This window comes from Trachurus trachurus, assembly GCF_905171665.1.
Source record: "Trachurus trachurus genome assembly, chromosome: 2".
Taxonomy (NCBI): domain Eukaryota; kingdom Metazoa; phylum Chordata; class Actinopteri; order Carangiformes; family Carangidae; genus Trachurus; species Trachurus trachurus.
Genome location: NC_139914.1, coordinates 14192897 through 14213131, shown reverse-complemented (window position 1 = coordinate 14213131; position 20235 = coordinate 14192897). Strand labels below are relative to the sequence as shown.

Below are 20235 nucleotides of genomic sequence, written 5' to 3'. Positions count from 1 at the left end.
TGAAGTCTGAAGTTGGAGCACTGAAGTGAAATACATTTAATTCCATTTGTTGTGTGAAATAATCAACTGTAGCTTGTTTCTTTAAGTCAGTTTCTACATGAGGGTTAGGGGGAGGTTTGAGATCAGATAAACTCCATCGATGTTAGTCCTTTGGGTCAGTGGGTATAAATGTTTGTCCATGAATGCTGTTACTCTTCACTTCAGCAAAGCTTCATGATGCCATCTTGTGGCCTACATGTGGAACTACAGCAGCTGATGGCTGCTTCCTCTTTTCCACTGCTAAGGAACTACTGTGACTACATTTACAGGACAAATGATGATTTCAGGTGATGTGTAGATGAATGATTTGTCTTCCATGTGAAGGTAAGCTGATGTGCACGTGAACTCAGCAGCATGGATCATTGTGAACCCAGAGTGGAGGGACACCCTTCCTCTAAAACCACCCATGGGGAACAAGAGTGTGAGACCAGATCTCAGAGGTGAGATGAGGATCTCTAATTGAGCGTGACTCAGATAAGTGCTCCATCTTTAATCACACTCAAAGCTCTGTTTGTATTGTGTTCAAGCCCAAATGGATCTGGGTCCAGCTGTGTGTCCCTGAAAAGCAACCAACAAATGGGTTATCCTAAGAATTTCAGACAATCTGTTGATGGGAGGTCAGAATTTAAAATTGACAGAAAGACATTTATTCTAAATTATTTTGCATCTGTCTTCTTCTAATGTGCACATTACTGTGTTTTTGTTTCAGTATCAAGCAGCAGAGACCTGACCCTCCTGAAGCCAGCTGTTTGTCGCTCAAAAGCAACAACTCAAAGGCTGCTCCCATTTTATTTACAGAACAACGTCCATCAGCTGATCAAATGTAAGCTAGAAAAAGTCTGTGCAAGTTGTTCTTTGGCCATGTCTAAAGTGTTTCTTGTCCATTCTAGATAATGGAGGTAAACATTAGGACATAACCTCTCCCATGTTCAAACCACACATTGAGCTAAAAACAACAACTAGCTGGATCAACAGGACTAGTAAACCTTTACTATGAATCATCCGAGTCACTGTTCACACCCAAACATGACTCCATGGAACTTTAGTTTGTATCTGTGAGCTCATTGTTAATGATTCCTCCACAGAGTGGGCCAGGAGAGCTCAGTGGTCAGTGGTCAGTCTGTGCAGCAGCATCAAACACACCTGGACTCCATATTTATGGTCTGTAGTGTAGATACATAGCAACTACTGCCACATTCAACAAGGATCAGATGTTTTAGTTTGAAGATATCATGTTTTGTTTTTGTTTCAGCTTCTGGAGGAGAACATTGTCACTTTTGTGAAGAATGAGCTGAAGGACATCAAGAGAATTCTCTGTCCAGATAACACAGAAGACTTGGAGAAGCAGAAGCAGTATGAGGAGGTGTTGGACAATGAGGATGAAGAGCGGAGGAGAAGGTGCAAAGAGGCATTGGTGCAGATCACGTTGAACTTCCTGAGGAGGATGAAGCAGGAGGAGCTGGCCGACTGTCTGCAGAGCAGTAAGGAGATTCCTCTAAAGATTTAACAAAATAAATAAATGGGGCTTAAATGGGGCTCAAATTTCAGAATTGCCCTCAACAAGCAATATTGGCCTTTATTATTATTCTTGTGGCACTATTTTAACTCAAGTCTAGCAGATCCCGAAATATCAAACCTTCAACAGTTGTCAAAGAAATTATTTAGTGACTAGAAACAGAATCCAGAGACTATACCACAGTCACAAGCAGCAAGGAACAATCAGGAAGTCAAAGCCAATGCAATTCTTGTCTTCTGTCTATCCATTCTTTTTTTCCACTCTCTAAGAACAAGTTGGAAGGACAGCAGGTCAAACAAATATGACATTGTCTTACTTGTAATCTCTGCTAAATATTCCTTGTCCACCCTGAGGCCTTCTGCCAGCTGAATTGTGAGGAAGCAGAGGCTATACTTCATGCTTGTATCTACTGTCACATTCTTTAGCACCCAAAAGCTCACAACCATAAGTGAAGGTTGGGAAGGAGCCTGGTCTTCTTGCTCAGCTCACTCTTCAATTGACCTCAGGTTCACTCCAATTGACTTAGATGTAAACAATCTTTTAATAGTTTGCTGTTTCCACAGAAGCTACCATGTTCCAGGGTAATCTCAAATCCACATTGAGGAAGAAGTTCCAGTGTGTGTTTGAGGGGATTACTAAAGCAGGAAAACCAACCTTTTTGAACGAGATCTACACAGAGCTCCATATCACAGAGGGAGGGACTGGAGAGGTCAATCTTGAACATGAGGTCAGACAGATTGAAACAGCATCCAGGAGACCAACCAATCCAGAAACAACCATCAAGCGACAAGACATCTTTAAAGTTACACCAGGAAGAGTTACCAAGCCAATCAGAACAATGATGACAAAAGGAGTGGCTGGCATTGGGAAAACAGTCCTAACTCAGAAGTTCACTCTGGACTGGGCTGAAGACAAAACCAACCAGGGCGTTCACTTGACATTTCCCTTCACCTTCAAAGAGCTGAATGTGCTGAAAGAGAAAAAGTTGAGCTTGGTGGAACTTGTTCATCTCTTCTTTACCGACGTCAAAGAAGCAGGAATCTGTAAGTTCGAACAGTTCCAGGTGGTCTTCATCTTTGACGGTCTGGATGAGTGTCGACTTCCTCTGGACTTCCACAACACTGAGATCCTGACTGATGTGACAGAGTCCACCTCAGTCAACGTGCTGCTGACCAACCTCATCAGGGGGAACCTGCTTCCCTCTGCTCGCCTCTGGATAACCACAAGACCTGCAGCAGCCAATCAGATCCCTCCTGAATGTGTTGACATGGTGACAGAGGTCAGAGGGTTCACTGACCCACAGAAGGAGGAGTACTTCAGGAAAAGGTTCAAGGATGAGAAGCAGACCAGGAAGATCATCTCCCACATCAAGACATCACGAAGCCTCCACATCATGTGCCACATCCCAGTCTTCTGCTGGATCACTGCTACAGTTCTGGAGGAGGTGTTGAAGACCAGTGAGGGAGGAGAGCTGCCCAAGACCCTGACTGAGATGTACATCCACTTCCTGGTGGTCCAGGCCAAAGACAAGAAGGTCAAGTATGACGGAGGAGCTGAGACAGATCCACACTGGACTCCAGACAGCAGCAAGATGATTGAGTCTCTGGGAAAACTGGCTTTTGAGCAGCTGCAGAAAGGAAACCTGATCTTCTATGAATCAGACCTGACAGAGTGTGGCATCAATATCAAAGCAGCCTCAGTGTACTCAGGAGTGTTCACACAGATCTTTAGAGAGGAGAGAGGCCTGTACCAGGACAAGGTGTTCTGCTTCGTCCATCTGAGTGTTCAGGAGTTTCTGGCTGCTCTTCATGTTCATCTGACCTTCATCAACTCTGGACTCAACCTGATGTCAGACGAACAGCCAACTTCTCCGAAGTCAAAACGAGGACAAATCAATAACTACTTCTACCAGAGTGCTGTGGACAAGGCCTTACAGAGTCCAAATGGACACCTGGACCTGTTCCTCCGCTTCCTTCTGGGCCTTTCAGTGCAGACCAATCAGACCCTCCTACAAGGTCTACTGACACAGACAGGAAATGACTCGCAGACCAATCAAGAAACAGTCCAGTACATCGAGAAGAAGATCAATGAGAATACCTCCGTAGAGAAAAGCATCAACCTGTTCCACTGTCTGAATGAACTGAATGCTCCTTCCCTTGTGGAGAAGATCCAGCAGTCCCTGAGATCAGGAAGGTTCTCCACAGATAAACTTTCTCCTTCTCAGTGGTCAGCTCTGGTCTTCATCTTACTGTCATCAGAAGAGGATCTGGATGAGTTTGACCTGAAGAAATACTCTGCTTCAGAGGAGGCTCTTCTGAAACTGCTGCCAGTGGTCAAAGCCTCCAAGAAAGCTCTGTAAGGCGTGCCCTTGGTATTTCGAATATTTTGTCCACCCCATTTTTATCAGTGAAGATAAATTACAAATTCCATTTTCATTTCAGATTGAATGGCTGTAACCTCTCAGAGAAAAGCTGTGAAGCTCTGTCCCCGATCCTCAGCTCCAAGTCCTCTAGTCTGAGGATGCTTGACCTGAGTAACAACAACCTGTGGGATTCAGGAGTGAAGTTGCTGTCTTCTGGACTCAGGAGTCCACACTGTTCACTGGAAAGTCTCAGGTCATGATTCAACTTTTTGACCATTTACATCTAGGATTGTGTATAGATTGTGAATATTGTTGACTCCACAGTGTGCCTGAACAAACAAAAGTATACAGTTGAGTGTACAATATTGGTTCCACAAACAGTGAGGACCCATTCCTCAGACAATGGTATGCTACTGTTTTTCACAGTTGCTTGTCTTTGCATGTGTTCAGTCTGTCAGGATGTCTGGTTACAGAGGAAGGCTGTGTCTCTCTTGCATCATCTCTGAGCTCCAACCCCTCCCATCTGAAAGAGCTGGACCTGAGCTACAACCATCCAGGAGACTCAGGAGTTAAGCTGCTGTCTGCTGGACAAGAAGATCCAGAGCGTAGCCTGAAAACTCTCAGGTAGGAGAGTCCTTCTGCTAGTACAGAAAATATTTGAGAGGCAGAATTTTGACTGTCAGTCAGTCAAACTGTGCTGACAGAATGTTGTGGTCTGACACCTTCCTCTTTTCAGTTTGGAGCCTGGTGGAGTCCAATGGTTGAGACCAGGTCTGAGGAAGTGTAAGTGTGCTAGAAATTTAATTCATGATTCAACCAGCTTCAAACTGTTTCATTGACATCATTGATATCACGAGTCATCAAACTGTTGATAGACCAATAACTGAAGCTATATTGTGTCTTCCATCAGATTTCCGTGAACTCACACCCGACAGAAACACAATGAACACAAAGCTCAAGCTGTCTGACAACAAGAAGACGGTGACATTTGTGGATGAGGTCCAGTCATATCCTGATCATCCGGACAGATTTGAACAGTGTTCTCAGATGTTCTGTAATGATGTTCTGACTGGCCGCTGCTACTGGGAAGTCAAGTGGAGAGGAAGGGTTTATATATCAGTGAGTTACAGAGAAAGCAGAAGTAGAGGAGAGTGTAAAGACTGTTGGTTTGGATTGAATGATAAGTCCTGGTGTCTGACCTGCTGTGATGAGGGTTACTTTTTTTGTCACAATAAGAACAAAGCACCCGTATTTCCAGCCCAGTCCTCCACTGTCTCTAACAGAGTAGCAGTGTATGTGGACTGTCCTGCTGGTACTCTGTCTTTCTACAAAGTCTCCTCTGACTCACTGATCCACATCCACACCTACAAAACCACATTCACTCAGCCTCTGTATCCAGGGCTTGGAGTCTGCAGTGGTTCCTCAGTAACTCTGTGTTCAGTTTAACTGGGAGAGTCACCTCCTGTTAGAGAGACATTGTGCCCTCTTTCTCTACCAAATATTGGTGCCATAATACAGGATAAAATGTTGTTTAATTGCTGTCTTAGATTTGCTACAGGGGTTATAGTGTGATTTTGCAGATGGGGGAGCAATCAGATTTGTTGGTGGGTGGGTGGGTGGGTGGGGTAAGTGCCAGTTCAACGACCAGTAGCCTTACAGTACATGTCTCTCTCTTGGACTTCTTGTGTTCATTTTGTAAACAACTTTCTCCTTCAATTCTTTAAAGACCCAAACTATGATTGACACAAAATAAGAATCAGCTTTTTAAGATTGTGATCATCATTTTCTTGCAATTTCCGCAATAAAAAAATCTCTGTTATTAATCAGTGTTTGTCTTTACTGAACAAAGATCAAACTAAAATTTTGACTTTTTGGTGGACTTCTGTTGTGACATTCCATCCATTGCTTAAATTTATTTTGTCTTTTTTCCTTAATTGCTGAGACTTTACTACCCATTCCATTGACACACAGCTTTTTTTGTTTTGTTTTTTAATCAAACTCAGGACCTTTAGGGAAGTACGTTTGTGTTGTAAATTCTTAATTTAATCCTAATCTAAACAGAGAGCACTTTAACATATTGATACATGAGTAAGAACCAAGAAAAAAAAACATAGGGTACACAACATAAAAAGTCAAAATTTATAACTGAAGTCAAATATTTAAACACAAATAACAGACTGGACATATGCTCCCTGTCTCTGTCTACTATTTTGTATGACATGCATGAAAATCCATATATTTAGTACTTGAATTCAGAAAGCTGGAAAACACAAAAGATTTAGCTCAAATTTAAATTGAGTCCAAAAAGTTTCACTAATATAGCTTAGCCATGTTGACAAAAACATTACTTACATGTTTTACTTACCATGAAATAGGACTGAAGGTACGTAGGTTTTCTAGGAGTCCCAACAGTGACAGTCAATCCTGATTGGCAAGTCACTCCATTTGTCCTTTTATTGGTTTAAGGGGAGTGCACATGAGACAGTTTCACTAATGTTAAGATTGCATTTAATGTAATGTATAATAATAATGATAATGATATTTGCTTTTTTTCACATACAAGTAATTCTTCTGGTCTTGGAGTAAAACAGGATGTTCTCAGTTTTCCGAGGAGGAACTTCTTGAATCATCTGCCCAAAGACAATGTTTAATTTCTTTTAATGTCAATTAAAATCATATGGTTTACTCGGGATTGTGCCACCGATGGCAAGACTTCAAGGGAATCATCTACCAGCTCGAGCGACATGGACATAGTCTGGTGATTTAATTTCTTAGCGCTTTCAAGTCTTTCAAAACTACTCTCTGGATTAATTTAGTCATTCGGGGTCAAACCAGAATCATTGTTTCTTCAAGTCTTAAGTTTTCTCTGGGTCTTAAACTGGAAAAAGACTAACAAAAATGTTTTGTTTTTCAAATTCCTTTATTTATATGTATATTTGAATACGATACAAAAATATAAATATAAATATATAAATATATATGCTTTTTTTCTGGATCCTTTAAGCTTCTAAGCAAATACGTGAAATGTATTTGTATGAAAAATAAATCTTGTTAAAGATAACATCACAGCTTATACACGGTACACTTATACATCTTATACACTGTTATATTAATCAAGAGGTTATTATAAAGCTCAACTCTGTGTGTGATTACAGTAAAATAGAGAGAAATGCGCTTCAGTGATGTACAGCCAGGCTATTAGTTTGCAATACATTGTTGTACTGATATTAGCACCCATTAATCTGAAGGCTCCCTTATGTGCCAAATCACAATATAACCCATGATTGTATAACAGCAAGTGTGCAAGTAAACATTTTCATGTTGTAATAAACAAAGCTTCCACAGTTTTTCTGACACATTCACCACAGAGACACTGAGGAATCCCGCCACACTGCGAACCCAGGATACAGTGGTTCGGTGAACGTGGTGTTGAAGGTGTGGAGGTGGGTCAGTGAGTCAGCAGAGACTGTGTAGAAGGACAGAGAGCCAGCAGGGACATCCAAATACACCGCTACTCTGTTAGAGGCAGCGGAGGAGGGGGTTGAAAATACCTCTGTTTTTGGGACTTCTGTTCTTATGTCTTGGTGACAGACAGAGTAACCACCAGCGTCAGAACAGTGCAGTCTCCAGGACTTATCATTGCCGCCAAACTCGCTGTCTTTTTTGTTTCCTTTCCTGCTGATGTCTCTGTAACTCACTGACACATAAACCCCTCCACTGCATCCAACCTCCCAGTAACAACGACCAGTCAGACCATCTCTACACAGCAGCTGTGGCCAGTGTCCGAATCTGTCTGGATGATCAGGATATGGCTGATCCCCTCTTTCCCGTGTCACTTTCCTGTTGTTCTGAGACAGTTTGAGCTTTTTGTTCACTGTGTCTGTGTCAAGTGTGAGCTCACAGGTATCTGATGGAATAAAACAAGACAGCGGCAGTTATAGATATATAGTCCAATTAGTCATTGACAGTTCCATAATGATAAAACACTTACACTTTCTCAGGTTTGTTCTCAGCCCACGAACTCCATCAGGTTCCAAGCTGAAAAGAGGAGACAAGCACATCCAACACTGAAGACTCCAACAGTAAAGATTTATCCTTTGCATACCCTTTGTTTCATCCCCAACTTACTATCGGTAGTAATATAATTGGTAGTTGGCCATCCTCCTACTCCTATGCCTACTTGCCTATCATGTGATCACAATGAGCGCATGAGCCTTTAGTTCTTGTCCCTGCTATAATGGCTCCAAATCACAATGATGCCTTTTCTGCCGGACTCAGACTCACTTGGCATGGACAGACGACCAAGTATGACACACATTTCCTAAGAGGTCTCCCCATACCTGAGACTGTCAAGGCTCCAGTCTGGATTCTCAAGTCCAGCAGACAGCAGCTTCACTCTTGAGTCTCCTGGATGATTGTAGCTCAGGTCCAGCTCTCTCAGACGTGGGGGGCTGGAGCTCAGAGCTGAGGCCAGACAGGCAATGCCTTCTTCTGTGATCAGACAGTCTGACAGACTGAAGAAAGACAATATAACACACAGGAACCTCTGTCAAGACTTGGATTTGCTTGTGTATTTAATGGTTATTCTGGTCTTTTCTTTACACATTAAAAAGTTCAATAGTTTAATGAATCCTGACCTGAGAGTCTCCAGTGAACAGTGTGGACTTTCTAGTCCAGGAAACAGCTGCTTCACTCCTGCGTCCTGCAGGTCGTTGTTACTCAGGTCCAACTTTCTCAGACTAGAGGTCTGAGATCTGAGAACTGAGGACAGATCTTCACAGCATCTACCTGAGAGGTTGCAGCCCCTCAGTCTGGAATGGAAATTAGGAACGAGAAGACAAACAACATTAAAGGAGCAGTGGTTGGGGCCAGGCAATTTTGGACACATTTAGGTAATTCTAAGTAAAAAGAGACAAAATAGTAAGACAACAACAAAAAAAGAAAGAAGCAGGACACACAGGAAGTAGGCTAAACAGGTATTAAGTTACTAAGTGGAGAAGCGGTAGGACTTAATAAACTAATGCTTCTTCCTACTCCTTTTCAAACATGCACATTGTTGTATTGACTCAAAACTCATTGAGCTAATTGACTGGAAGTGAGACCTGGTGTGTGGCTTCACCAATGGACTAAGCCAGTACCCTGGGTGACAGGCAGCTGTCAAGGCAGATTTCAAAATTGTCAAAGTGTAAAAAATCCTGTTATCAAGACAAAAATCTAACAATACATATATTGCACCTTGACATCACGGAAATGTTAGTGATTTGTTTTAACGATAAGTGTTTTGCTTTATAAGAGAAAATCTAATGTTTAAAAATGCCACTCTTACATTGACTGCAGTTGAATCGGGACTAACACACAATAACAAGAGGCTGTTGGACTGTATGTCCAGACATTTAAAACAAATTATGCTTTGATCTAACCTCAGGGATTCCAGTGTACATTGTTGACTCTTTACTTCAGCAGACAGGTGCTTCACTCCAGAGTCCTGTAGGTCGTTGTTACTCAGGTCCAGTTCTCTCAGATGAGAGCACTGGGAGCTGAGAACTGACGACAGGGCTTCACAGCTACTCTCTGTGAGGTTGCAGTCACTCAGTCTGAAATGGAAATTTGGAACAAGAAGGCATTTGATAGTCATCATTTTAAGTTTTTTTAATTTTATTACATTGTTGTCATTTGAAAATGAACCATAACTGGAACCCACCTGAGATTTTCCAGTGTACAGTGCGGACTCTCCAGCCCAGAAAGCAACTGCTTCACTCCAGAGTCCTGCAGGTTGTTGTTGCTCAGGTCCAGTGTTCTCAGACTAGAGGACTGGGAGCTGAGGACCGAGGCTAGAGCTTCAAAGCTTTTCTCTGAGAGGTTACAGCCATTCAGTCTGAAATGGAAATAAAGGTGTCAAGTTTTTGTAATTTATCTTCATTGATATAAATGAGGTAGACAAAATATTAGAAATACCAGGACACCACTTACAGAGCTTTCTTGGAGGCTTTGACCACTGGCAGCAGTTTCAGAAGAGCCTCCTCTGAACCAGAGTATTTCTTCAAGTCAAACTCATCCAGATCTTCTTCTGATGACAGTAAGATGAAGACCAGAGCTGACCATTGAGCAGGAGACAGTTTATCTGTGGAGAACCTTCCTGATCTCAGGGACTGTTGGATCTGCTCCACTAGAGAACGATCATTCAGTTCATTCAGACAGTGGAACAGGTTGATGCTTCTCTCCTCGGAGGGATCCTCATCGATCTTCTTCTTGATGTACTGGACTGTTTCTTGATTGGTCTGCGAGTCATTTCCTGTCTGTGTCAGTAGACCTCGTAGGAGAGTCTGATTGGTCTGCACTGATAGGCCCAGAAGGAAGCGGAGGAACAAGTCCAGGTGTCCATTTGGACTCTGTAAGGCCTTGTCCACAGCACTCTGGTAGAAGTAGGTCTTGGATTTTTCTCTTTTTGACTTCGGAGGTTTGTCTGACATCAGGTTGAGTCCAGAGTTGATGAAGGTCAGATGGACATGAAGAGCAGCCAGAAACTCCTGAACACTCAGATGGACGAAGCAGAACACCTTGTCCTGGTACAGGCCGCTCTCCTCTTTAAAGATCTGTGTGAACACTCCTGAGTACACTGAGGCTGCTCTGATATTGATGCCACACTCTGTCAGGTCGGATTCATAGAAGATCAGGTTTCCTTTCTGTAGCTGCTCAAAAGCCAGTTTTCCAAGAGACTTGATCATCCTCAAGTTGTCTGGACTCCAGTGTGGATCTGTCTCAGCTCCTCCATCATACTTGACCTTCTTGACTTTGGACTGAACCACCAGGAAGTGGATGTACGTCTCAGTCAGGGTCTTGGGCAGCTCTCCTCCCTCTTTGGTCTTCAACACCTCCTCCAGAACTGTAGCAGTGATCCAGCAGAAGACTGGGATGTGGCACATGATGTGGAGGCTTCTTGAGGTCTTGATGTGGGAGATGATCTCTCTGGCCTGCTGCTCCTCTCTGAACCTCTTCCTGAAGTACTCCTCCTTCTGTGGGTCAGTGAACCCTCTGACCTCTGTCACCATGTCAACACACTGAGGAGGGATCTGATAGGCTGCTGCAGGTCTTGTGGTTATCCAGAGGCGAGCAGAGGGAAGCAGGTTCCCCCTGATGAGGTTGGTCAGTAGTATGTCCACTGAGGTGGACTCTGTCACATCAGTCAGGATCTCAGTGTTGTGGAAGTCCAGAGGAAGTCGACACTCGTCCAGACCGTCAAAGATGAAGACCACCTGGAACTGTTCGAACTTACAGATTCCTGCTTCTTTGATGTCGGTAAAGAAGAGATGAACAAGTTCCACCAAGCTGAACTTTTTCTCTTTCAGCACATTCAGCTCTCTGAAGGTGAAGGGAAATGTGAAGTGAATGTCCTGGTTGTCTTTGTCTTCAGCCCAGTCCAGAGTGAACTTCTGTGTTAAGACTGTTTTCCCAATGCCAGCCACTCCCTTGGTCATCATTGTTCTGATTGGCTTAGTAACTCTTCCTGGGAGGGCTTTAAAGAGGTCTTGTCGTCTGATGGTTGCTTCTGGTTTATCTGATTTCCTGGATGCTGTTTCAATCAATCTGACCTCATGTTCATCATAGACCTCTCTAGCCCCTCCCTCTGTGATGTAGAGCTCTGTGTAGATCTCATTCAGTAGGTTTGGTTTTCCCTCTTTTGCGATTCCCTCAAACACACACTGGAACTTCTTCTTTAAGTTAGATTTGAGATTGTGTTGACATGCTGCAGGAGCTCCTGAATGAACACACAAGAAATCAAATCTATAACTTATTCATGAAAAAAAAATCTGTTGGTAAAGGAGTTTTCATCTCAGGAACATTTCCCAGGAACCAGGAACCTTTGAGGAACATTCCTCAAATGGACAATGGAACCCCAGGTAGTTTTTCAGGCAAGAGAGTAAAGAAATCCAATCTACAACTGACTCATGCAGAAAATGATTTAATCATGAAGAAATGTGAATTCCTCCAAAGAATATAATAACTATTTGACCATATTATCCCCATGTGTTGATGTTAAAAAATGTCTTTCTTGTCCATCCTATAGAATCTTTAGAGAAAAACGTCTTACTGCTCTGCAGACAGTCGGACAGGTGGACATGGTTCATCCTCCTCAGGAAGTTGACTGTGATCTTCAGAAGTGCCTCTCTGCTGCTCCTCCTGTGCTCTTCCTCCTCACTGTCCAGTACATCTTCATCCTCCCTCTCACTCTGAAAGTCCTCTGGGCATTCTGGACTCAGACCTCTCTTGATCTTCTTCAGCTCGTCCTTAAAAAAACTGAACATGTTTTCCTCCAGCACCTGGAAGAGAAGAATTACACCTTCAACCTCACTCATTATATCTATCTATATCTGGGACAGAATAAAAATTAAATGGTGTAAAAGTGCAACATGGAAGTGAACATATGTAAAAGTAGCACGTGCAGACCTCAAATATGGAGTCCAGCTGCTGAGCAGACTGACCACTGGAAGCCTTTGAGCTCTTCTGGTCGATTCTGTGGAGAAATTACGAAAAGTCCATTAGGGTCAACAGTAAACTATCCTGGATGCCAGATGCAGGGTGTGCAGAATTGTACAGGTAAATCTAGTGTGATTCTAGGTTTGGTAGAAGATGCCATACAAACTTGGTCTCTTTTTAGAATTGCCCAAGTCTTGAGTAAGTGACAGCTTACATTTGATCAGCAGATGGCTGTTGTTCAGTGGTAATATCCTCTGACAGGTTGCTCCTGGGAGACGGACAGCTGTGTTCAAAAGATGTTGGTCTTAGGGTTAGTCCAATCAATAAACAACAAATAACTTTTCATGTGAAATATGTTTCTATTAGATTGAAATCCTTACCTCCCATAAACAGACTTTCTGAAGTAATAAGGAATATCCTTTGATTGGTTACTCTTCAGGGACAAACAGCTGGGCCCAGATCCATGTTCACCAGTGTCTGTTGTGTGCAGCTGCTTTGGGCTTGAACACAACACAAACCGAGCTATGTGTTAACTCAGTTAGCTTGAACTAAACACAACTAACTTTTAGTATGAAACTTTCTCTTACCTTCTCTTACCACCATCATGTCTGAATTTTACAGGAGGAGGATCCATGGATGCATCGCTCTTCAGGGACACACAGCTGGGTGCAACAGGTCCTGGCTCTTTACTTGAACCCAATACAAATAGAGATTTTAGTTAATTAGGTTAGCTTCTACTGAACAAAACAACTAACAAAACTTTCTAACTGTTACCTTCCACCAACATGTCTGAATTTTACAGGAGGAGGATCCATGGATGCATTGCTCTTCAGGGACACAGGGCTGGATGCAAGTTCAGGTCCTGGCTCTTTGCTTGAACACTCTATGTCATCCCACTGAGTCATGGTGATGAATTCACGTCCACATCCCCTCGCACACTTTCCACCTAGACATCTAGACAGAGAGACAACTAATCAGGGCATCAAAAGAAATGTAAATATGACCTGCTTTCTATCAGTGCCATCAGCTGCTGTACTTCGACCAGTCCACTAGATGGTGCTAAAAGTATGAGCAGCTCAACTGGCACAGGATTCATGGACTGATTCTGAAGATAAAAATAGGAATCTGAAGTCAAAAGTTTTTTAAAGTAATAATATCTGGATCATCGTCTGTAAATATTCCTGGAATTGGAGCCCATGCATGCACAACGAGAACATACTCAACACAATAAGGCACAAAACAAAGGATAGTATTTCTTAATTCCAGTAATTGCTACTTGGATCTGAATATTTTTTTCACCCCCAGAGAACTACTATAAAATTAATACATTGTCTATAAGACATATAACAGCATGTCTAAATTGCCTCATAAATCTACAGCTGTGGGAACCATGGTAGTTTAGTTTTACATTCCTGTAAATTATATGCAACAAACTTAGTTAAATAATTTTCTTTTCTTTTAGGGTGACTTTTAACATCAGTCCAGGGACAACAGATGTAAAATAGCCTTTTGGCTAATTCTGGCACGTTTACATTTGTTTAAATGTTTTCATTAATGTGCATTGTCCCTTGTCAAGAAGTTGTGACCGTATTCAACTACCAACAATCCCTCTTCTTCCGCTACTATTGTAAACATCGACACAACAGGGCGGCCTTTAAAAATTAAAGAGACGCCCAGACTCAGTCGGTTACAGTAACTTAACAATAACACAAAACAACACTTCAGCAACTTCGACTTCTTTTCTACTGAATCCAAGTTAGATAACAACCGATGTTACAGAGTATGAGTTAAAAAACAGAAACAAAAACATTACCTTCAGAGGAGAAAACAAACTGCGCCACTCTGCATCAAAGTGAAACTTAACTAGTGTTTGTTGCAGGAAGTGCATGTGCTCAACAGCTGTGTGATTACGTGATACAACACTCAGTGCTGATTGGCTGCTTGATTGTTGCTACCCTTCCAGCTTCACTTCACTTCCGTTTTCTTTGTTTCCCTGAATCCAAATCTGTGTACATTTCGTTTCTTTTTCTCAGTAAAAGTAAAACTCTTTTCTTTTTTTACTAAGTACATCTCGGGTTTTGAACTATACTCTACTCTAAAGCTTAATGAAATCATAAAACATCGACTTTATGAATACTTATTGTTGCTTCAGTTTAGAGAGGAGCTCAAACATGTAACATTTGCAGACAATTCCAAAATATAGGTCAGTCTCCATAAGGCTTCTTAATTGTATCAAAGCTTAATTTGACGTAAATCAAAATTGATTATGTTCAAGTGCAAATTACTGTTGGATGTGAACTACTCCACACACGACTGTAAGAGGACCTTTAAATTTTAAAGTCCAGACTTTTCAGTTACAGCAACATTTTGATTGCACATTACTACTAGAGTTTCTACTGCCACTCAGGTAAAGACTGTGTTAACAAGTATAAAACTTAAAAAAAAACTGCTCGCATTACCTTCAGAAGAGAAAATATTCTGCATCAAAGTGGTTGGTCAAACACAAACTTAACTTTTCTTTGTTTATGTTGCTCCAAGTGCTGCTGATTGGCTAACTTGGCGAGACCTTAAACATCAGCTGTTGCTGACTAATCGGGGCTAAAAAATGTAACATTTGCAGGCAATTCCAATATAAGTGCCGGTCTCAGTAAAGGTTATTTGTAAAAAAAAAAAAAGCTTGAGTTGTCCACAAACTAGATGTATGCGCAATTATGTATTTAAATGTTAAAGTCCATTTAGACTTGTCAGTTACAGCAACATTTTGATTGCACAATAAACATTAAAAACAGCAAACATTACCTTAAGAAGGAAAAAAAACTGCGTCACCGTGGTTGTTCGAAGAGGAACTTCTATTGTTTATGAGGGGAGAGGGCAATGTTATCACGTTTATTGTGATCACACAGCTGTTTGATCACATGGTGCTCCAAGTGCCACTGATTGGCTAACGTTAAGTTGTTGTTGACTGATCTAAAACAAAGCCGTGTGATAGGAAGTGAAGGAGGAAATACCAGACAAAAAGAGGATGTAAGACAGAGTTTGGCAAATTTATTACACTGAACTCAGAGTTTAATGACATGTTGAGTTGTAGTTTAACTTTGTTTGGAGACCAAATGCTCTGAAACAACCAAACATCTGCAGCCAGTTTCAGAAGAGTTTCTAGAGACCAGATAACTTTAACCAGGCAAAGATACAAAAAATGATTGAGTAATCTGAGCATTTGGTTTATGCAAAGTGATGCAAATTAATCAAACCTGAACAGCATAAGAAAATGCAACTTAATGTCACTTTCTTGTAGTTGTGGAAACAATAAACCAGAACTCAAGAAGCAGACTATGCCACCATTGTCTGTGACAACTAAGTCAGCAGAGCTCTAGTGGAAGAGCTTTGACTCTATATTCTTTATGATGTGGCAGTGGCACCCTCTGGTGGTAAAAGATCCACATTGTGAGTTTGACAGAAAGACTCTTTAGTCTTGTTTTTAGAACTGTATGGATGATGAATTCTTACAAACATTCAGAAAGAAAGAAGTGGTAAGAAACAATGGAGACCGTGTAATGATCTTTAGAACTTCCAAGTACTCTGTAAGTTACTTGGGTATGACAGGAATTTAAGCAGTGTTGGCAGAATTTTGTACTATTTGTGCCTTTTTTGGACCCTTGTTCTTGTGTGGCAACCAAATAAAAATGTATCACATCACTTGGTACAAGTATACTATAAAATGCACAAAGACCACTGTCAAGGAACCTTCTGGATGAACTCCATAGAGGGTGCTCCCTTGGGGAAACATGATGTTGATGACTTTGTATTCTGATATTTGGTATCTGCCTTCTTCTACAGAATATTAAATCAATGAGAAGTCTTCCTAGTGTATAGGACTGGACATGCATACCCTCACTTACAACTCTGATACATGGGGTGCTTGGCAACTCTTTGTGCCACAACTGTGCGAGAAGGACTCAGTAGCCACACAGTCCTGCATGCTGATCGTAATCCTGTGTCTTCAAATGTATAAAATGTCTCATATTTTACACTCCGTCTGTGTTTTTAGACACATTTAAGGATTTGGTCATGGTGAGTGAGGTTTGGAACTGGTGCTGGTCAATGCTTAACATGGGAACTCCACTAATAAGGAAGTAGAACTGCAAAAAGGAACCCTACTTCCTCAATTAGGGGCATATTTTACAGGGATCAGGTTGGTGAAGGCATGTGTGTGTATGTGTCCACAATGACACACTGGAGTGATTAAGTAGGCTACCCTGAGGCTGAAAGGAGCTCTGTCAGCAACTGAGTAAACAGAGACCCCTTGTAGATTCCCCTGTTGTGACATTGCGGAACTTTTTTGCTATATTGTGTCAGCCCTGACCAATCACATGACTGTGTAATGGTATAAAGGCAGCACTTCTCTGGTGAACTGCTGGTCTAAACTTGTCTCAACCAGAAACTTATGCTCCTTCTTGTGTTCTTTGAATTCCAGACAAGAAAATGCGAGCTGCCGTGTGTTCCTTCCTTCTCCTGCTGGCTTTATGTCAAGGTATGCATCTTTTTATTCCCTGCATGTATAAACAAAGTTGGATCATATTGGTAATATCACATGTAGTTAGATGTTGATCTTCTTGTCTAAGTTGCATTATAAGTAATGTTCTGGACCTTGCAGTCATTAGGCCAGTGGTTCCCAACTGACAAAGGTACACTTGCAAACACTTGTGTGTGTATGTGTGTGTGTTGTTTCCAGGTGAAGCACTGAAGTGCAACTATTGTTTCTCCAAGGGTGGGGACCTGTGCACACCCACCACCACGCAGACCTGTTCTGGGAGAGCTAATGCCTGTGGCGCTGTCATTTTGTCATATCCTGTCCGTAAGTCTGAAGACTTTAACTCATTATTTATCAAGCAATTGGTAATAATAGAGAAAGATATATCTGGCAACCCTTTAATTTAATGAATTATGCCATTATGTCAAGAAATAACCAAAAAGTAACAATTAATTGCGTAGTAATGTCAAGAAATAGCCTAGAAATAATGGTCAATTTCATAGTAACCTCGAGAAATATAGCCAGGAAATAATGTTTAATTGCGTGGAAATAGTCTAGAAATAATGGTCAATTGTGCAGTAATGTTGAGAAGTATAGCCCAGAAATAACAGTCTAGTAAAATAGACTTAATAAACAAGTTGTAGTCGTAGAACTGCGGTGAATTACTGCTAAGTATTTATTTCTACTAAATATAAATATGTTTAATTAAGTTTTTTTGACCCTCCCTCTTCCTGACTGTGCAACTTTTGACTGTAGGACAAAACATGTCCGTTGTCGGGTTTTTTTTTTTTTTTTTTTTTTTGGTCCTATGGGCTCTATGCACAGCTCCACTACTTCCTGATTAATCCAGGTGTATCTGACCATTGTGACTACTCAGACACACCTGGATTAATCAGTTTGTCCAATAATGAAAGACAGGAAATAAAGGAGTTGCCTTATAAGTTCAGGAAGTAGTGGAGCTGTGCATAGAGCCCATTTGATACCCTGGCATGAAAATCCAGGTTTTGGTTCTGCTAGACACTTTATTTACCCTTTGGAGTTTGTTTTCTCATATTTCTCCACATTTTTTATATCGTTTATAGCAGACACCTATTTCAACTTACTGCTATTTTTTCTATCTATAGATTGTGTCTTGTATTTCACGTAGCCTACATAGACATCTCTGTAATTTTTTCTCTGTATTATGTGTTCGGGTTGTATTTTTGCATTTTTGTGTTGTGTTTTTTCAATGGCATCACGTTATGTGGGTGTCCATTAGATTTCTAATGTAATATACATTTTTGTATTATTGTCGTTGCATCCATTGTGACACATTGATGGGGTTAATTATCCTATTTATACTGTTGTTACCTTGGCTTGACTCCCTATGTTGTGGATGGACCCGCCCCCCTCGTGTCCCACACACCTGTATCTATTTATCCCTCATCAGTGTTTTGTGTCACCATACCCTGAGGAAGACCTGTGTGAGGTCGAAACGTCGGTCCTTTTAATAAATTATATTTTTCTACATCGAGGCTATGAGTTGAGCGACTGCTTTTTTCTTCTTTCACTGTTTTTGGTCCGGCTGCTCTTCAATTCTGGTGTGCGCTCCTACCAGGTCTTTTTCAAGTATTTATTTCTACACAATTAAGTTATTTCCTGGCTATATTTCTCAACATTATGAAATTGACCGTTATTTCTAGGCTAATTCTTGACATTACTATGCAATTAATTGTTATTTCTTGGTTATTTCTTGACATTATGACATAATTAACGGCCTGTAAATTAGAGGGTTACCCAATCTTTTAATTAAATTAGATTGATTGATTGACCACATGAGAAGGAAGAACAACCAATACCAGAACCACAAGATGTTCTCTTAGGACTTTAGGTGAGTCTTTGTATAAAACAGTTACCTAACATCTATATCTGTTGTTCTAGAGTCCTCGTTCCGGCAGTGCATGAACATGGCTGTGTGTCAGGGCTACATCCAAACACCGGGAGCGTTTGCCACATGCTGCAGCACGGACCTCTGCAACTGAAGCTCCTCTACTGTTACTTTTCTATCCTGTTTTATATTGCCCATTCACACCAATGTAAATTTGTTCCCTCTCAATGTAAAGTGGTGACCTTGCAGCAATGCCTCATTAAAGCCACTAGATGGCAGTGGAGCACTTTGCTATAGGGGATGGAGGACCACCACACTGCAGCAGTTGTATCTTCATTAAAAGACCAATAATGAAACTGAATGACATTTGTATATCTCACTTTTGATACCTTCCTTCTCTCTATGATGAATTTGAATGGCTTATCATTTATTAAAGCCAAGTCATTTAACCTGCAGTTTCATAATGGATTATCTGTTGAGCAGAACATATGCAAATGTATCTATATTTTCCAGTCACAAGCAAAGATCAGTGGAAATAGAGATAAATGTCTTCTCCCTCGTGCAGGCAGCTGCTCTCATTGGCTGATGGCTCAGCCTGTCACTTGAAGGAGTGATTTAGGATCTAAAGGCTAAACTCTGTAGTGCAGATAGAGTCAGTGTATACGCTTGATGACGTTCTAGAAATACAAAAAAAACGGGCGACAACAAGCAGGGCCGTTGCTAGGAATTCTGGGCCCCCTTAAAGAATACTAAAGTGCCCCCCCCCCCTAACTTTTCCATTTTTTTTTCTTAGACTACGTATGTATCATCATTTATTATTTAGTCTACTTTGTTCTGATGCTAATGCAGGGTGGGGGCAGATTTTTCTACTTATTTCAAATGAAAAATTGTTTGAAACAAGTGAAAATTATCTAAAAACAAGTTAATTTTTAGTCTTATTTTAAGTGGAAAGAGATTAGCTTTGACTAGAAATGAGACATTTGGACAAGAAATAAGACAAATATTCTTGGAAAGATGTTGAGTTTTTGACAAGACAAAAACTCAGACAAGGATAGTATGATATCTGTAATAAAGAAAATGTACAACAATTTCAGGTACTACAAGTGCAGTAAGGTCACTTTCAAAAATAAAGCCAGGAATAAATCCCCTGAGGTTGGTTGTTGTTGGTGTAATCATCTTGACGAACCAGCCTTAGCTATTTTTGTTAACTGGCTCCGCGGTGCTGAGATCAGACTGTTTGTTCTTCTTATTTCTCACTGCCATGCCGCATAATAAACTAAAGGACCAATCAGTCGCCTCCTTAATGGTATTGATTAGCTGTTCAGGAGAGTCATTTTTAAAAGATAGGCTCGGTTGAGTCCTGGTTGCGAGGCAGATCCTCCAACCACCTGCTTTGAGTGGTGACTGAAGCAAAAACATGCAAATGAGACGAGAGATGGGCTAAA

At 41.2% G+C, this 20235-nt stretch overlaps 2 protein-coding genes and 1 long non-coding RNA gene across 5 annotated transcripts; 2 read left to right on the top strand and 1 right to left on the bottom strand.

Annotated features, from left to right (window-relative positions):
* Positions 1-393: 393 nt before the first annotated feature.
* On the top strand, positions 394-5417 carry LOC310998315 (protein NLRC3-like; the record flags this gene model as incomplete). Its single annotated transcript, XM_083988297.1, has 8 exons — positions 394-479; positions 1125-1200; positions 1292-1453; positions 2103-3910; positions 3997-4170; positions 4368-4541; positions 4654-4700; positions 4828-5417. The coding sequence occupies 8 exons, from the start codon at positions 394-396 to the stop codon at positions 5361-5363; spliced, it is 3063 nt and encodes a 1020-aa protein (XP_083844423.1). The 3' UTR covers positions 5364-5417.
* Positions 5418-6834: 1417 nt separating this feature from the next.
* Positions 6835-15240, bottom strand: LOC310995822 (protein NLRC3-like). 3 transcript variants are annotated; one of them, XM_083984972.1, is made up of 14 exons: positions 15192-15240; positions 13167-13346; positions 12980-13081; positions 12773-12892; positions 12607-12675; positions 12363-12429; positions 12007-12235; positions 9888-11673; positions 9619-9792; positions 9338-9511; positions 8555-8728; positions 8258-8431; positions 7909-7955; positions 6835-7824 (listed from the first exon to the last, which is right to left on the bottom strand). In XM_083984972.1, the coding sequence occupies exons 2-14, from the start codon at positions 13295-13297 to the stop codon at positions 7277-7279; spliced, it is 3795 nt and encodes a 1264-aa protein (XP_083841098.1). In that variant the 5' UTR covers positions 13298-13346; positions 15192-15240; the 3' UTR covers positions 6835-7276. The 3 variants fall into 3 exon arrangements, with proteins under 3 accessions (XP_083841098.1, XP_083841097.1, XP_083841099.1); XM_083984971.1 differs by lacking the exon at positions 15192-15240 and adding an exon at positions 14206-14261; XM_083984973.1 differs by lacking the exon at positions 15192-15240 and adding an exon at positions 14206-14245 and having other exon boundaries at positions 12980-13070; positions 13153-13346.
* A 1581-nt stretch (positions 15241-16821) lies between these two features.
* LOC310997154 lies at positions 16822-19151 on the top strand. The gene is made up of 3 exons (XR_014595928.1): positions 16822-16923; positions 17125-17247; positions 18844-19151. It is a non-coding gene; the product is annotated as an uncharacterized lncRNA (long non-coding RNA).
* The last annotated feature ends 1084 nt before the right edge of the window (positions 19152-20235 follow it).

What these genes read in the sequence shown, in the direction of transcription:
- LOC310995822 (XM_083984972.1), bottom strand. Translation starts at nt 13,297, where the DNA reads ATGACTCAGTGGGATGACATAGAGTGTTCAAGCAAAGAGCCAGGACCT. An exon ending in AGCTGGACTCCATATTTGAG is followed by an intron (nt 12,236 to 12,362) that starts GTCTGCACGTGC and finishes CTTCTCTTCCAG; the next exon opens with GTGCTGGAGGAAAACATGTT. An exon ending in AAAGCCTCCAAGAAAGCTCT is followed by an intron (nt 9,793 to 9,887) that starts GTAAGTGGTGTC and finishes TTTCCATTTCAG; the next exon opens with ACTGAATGGCTGTAACCTCT.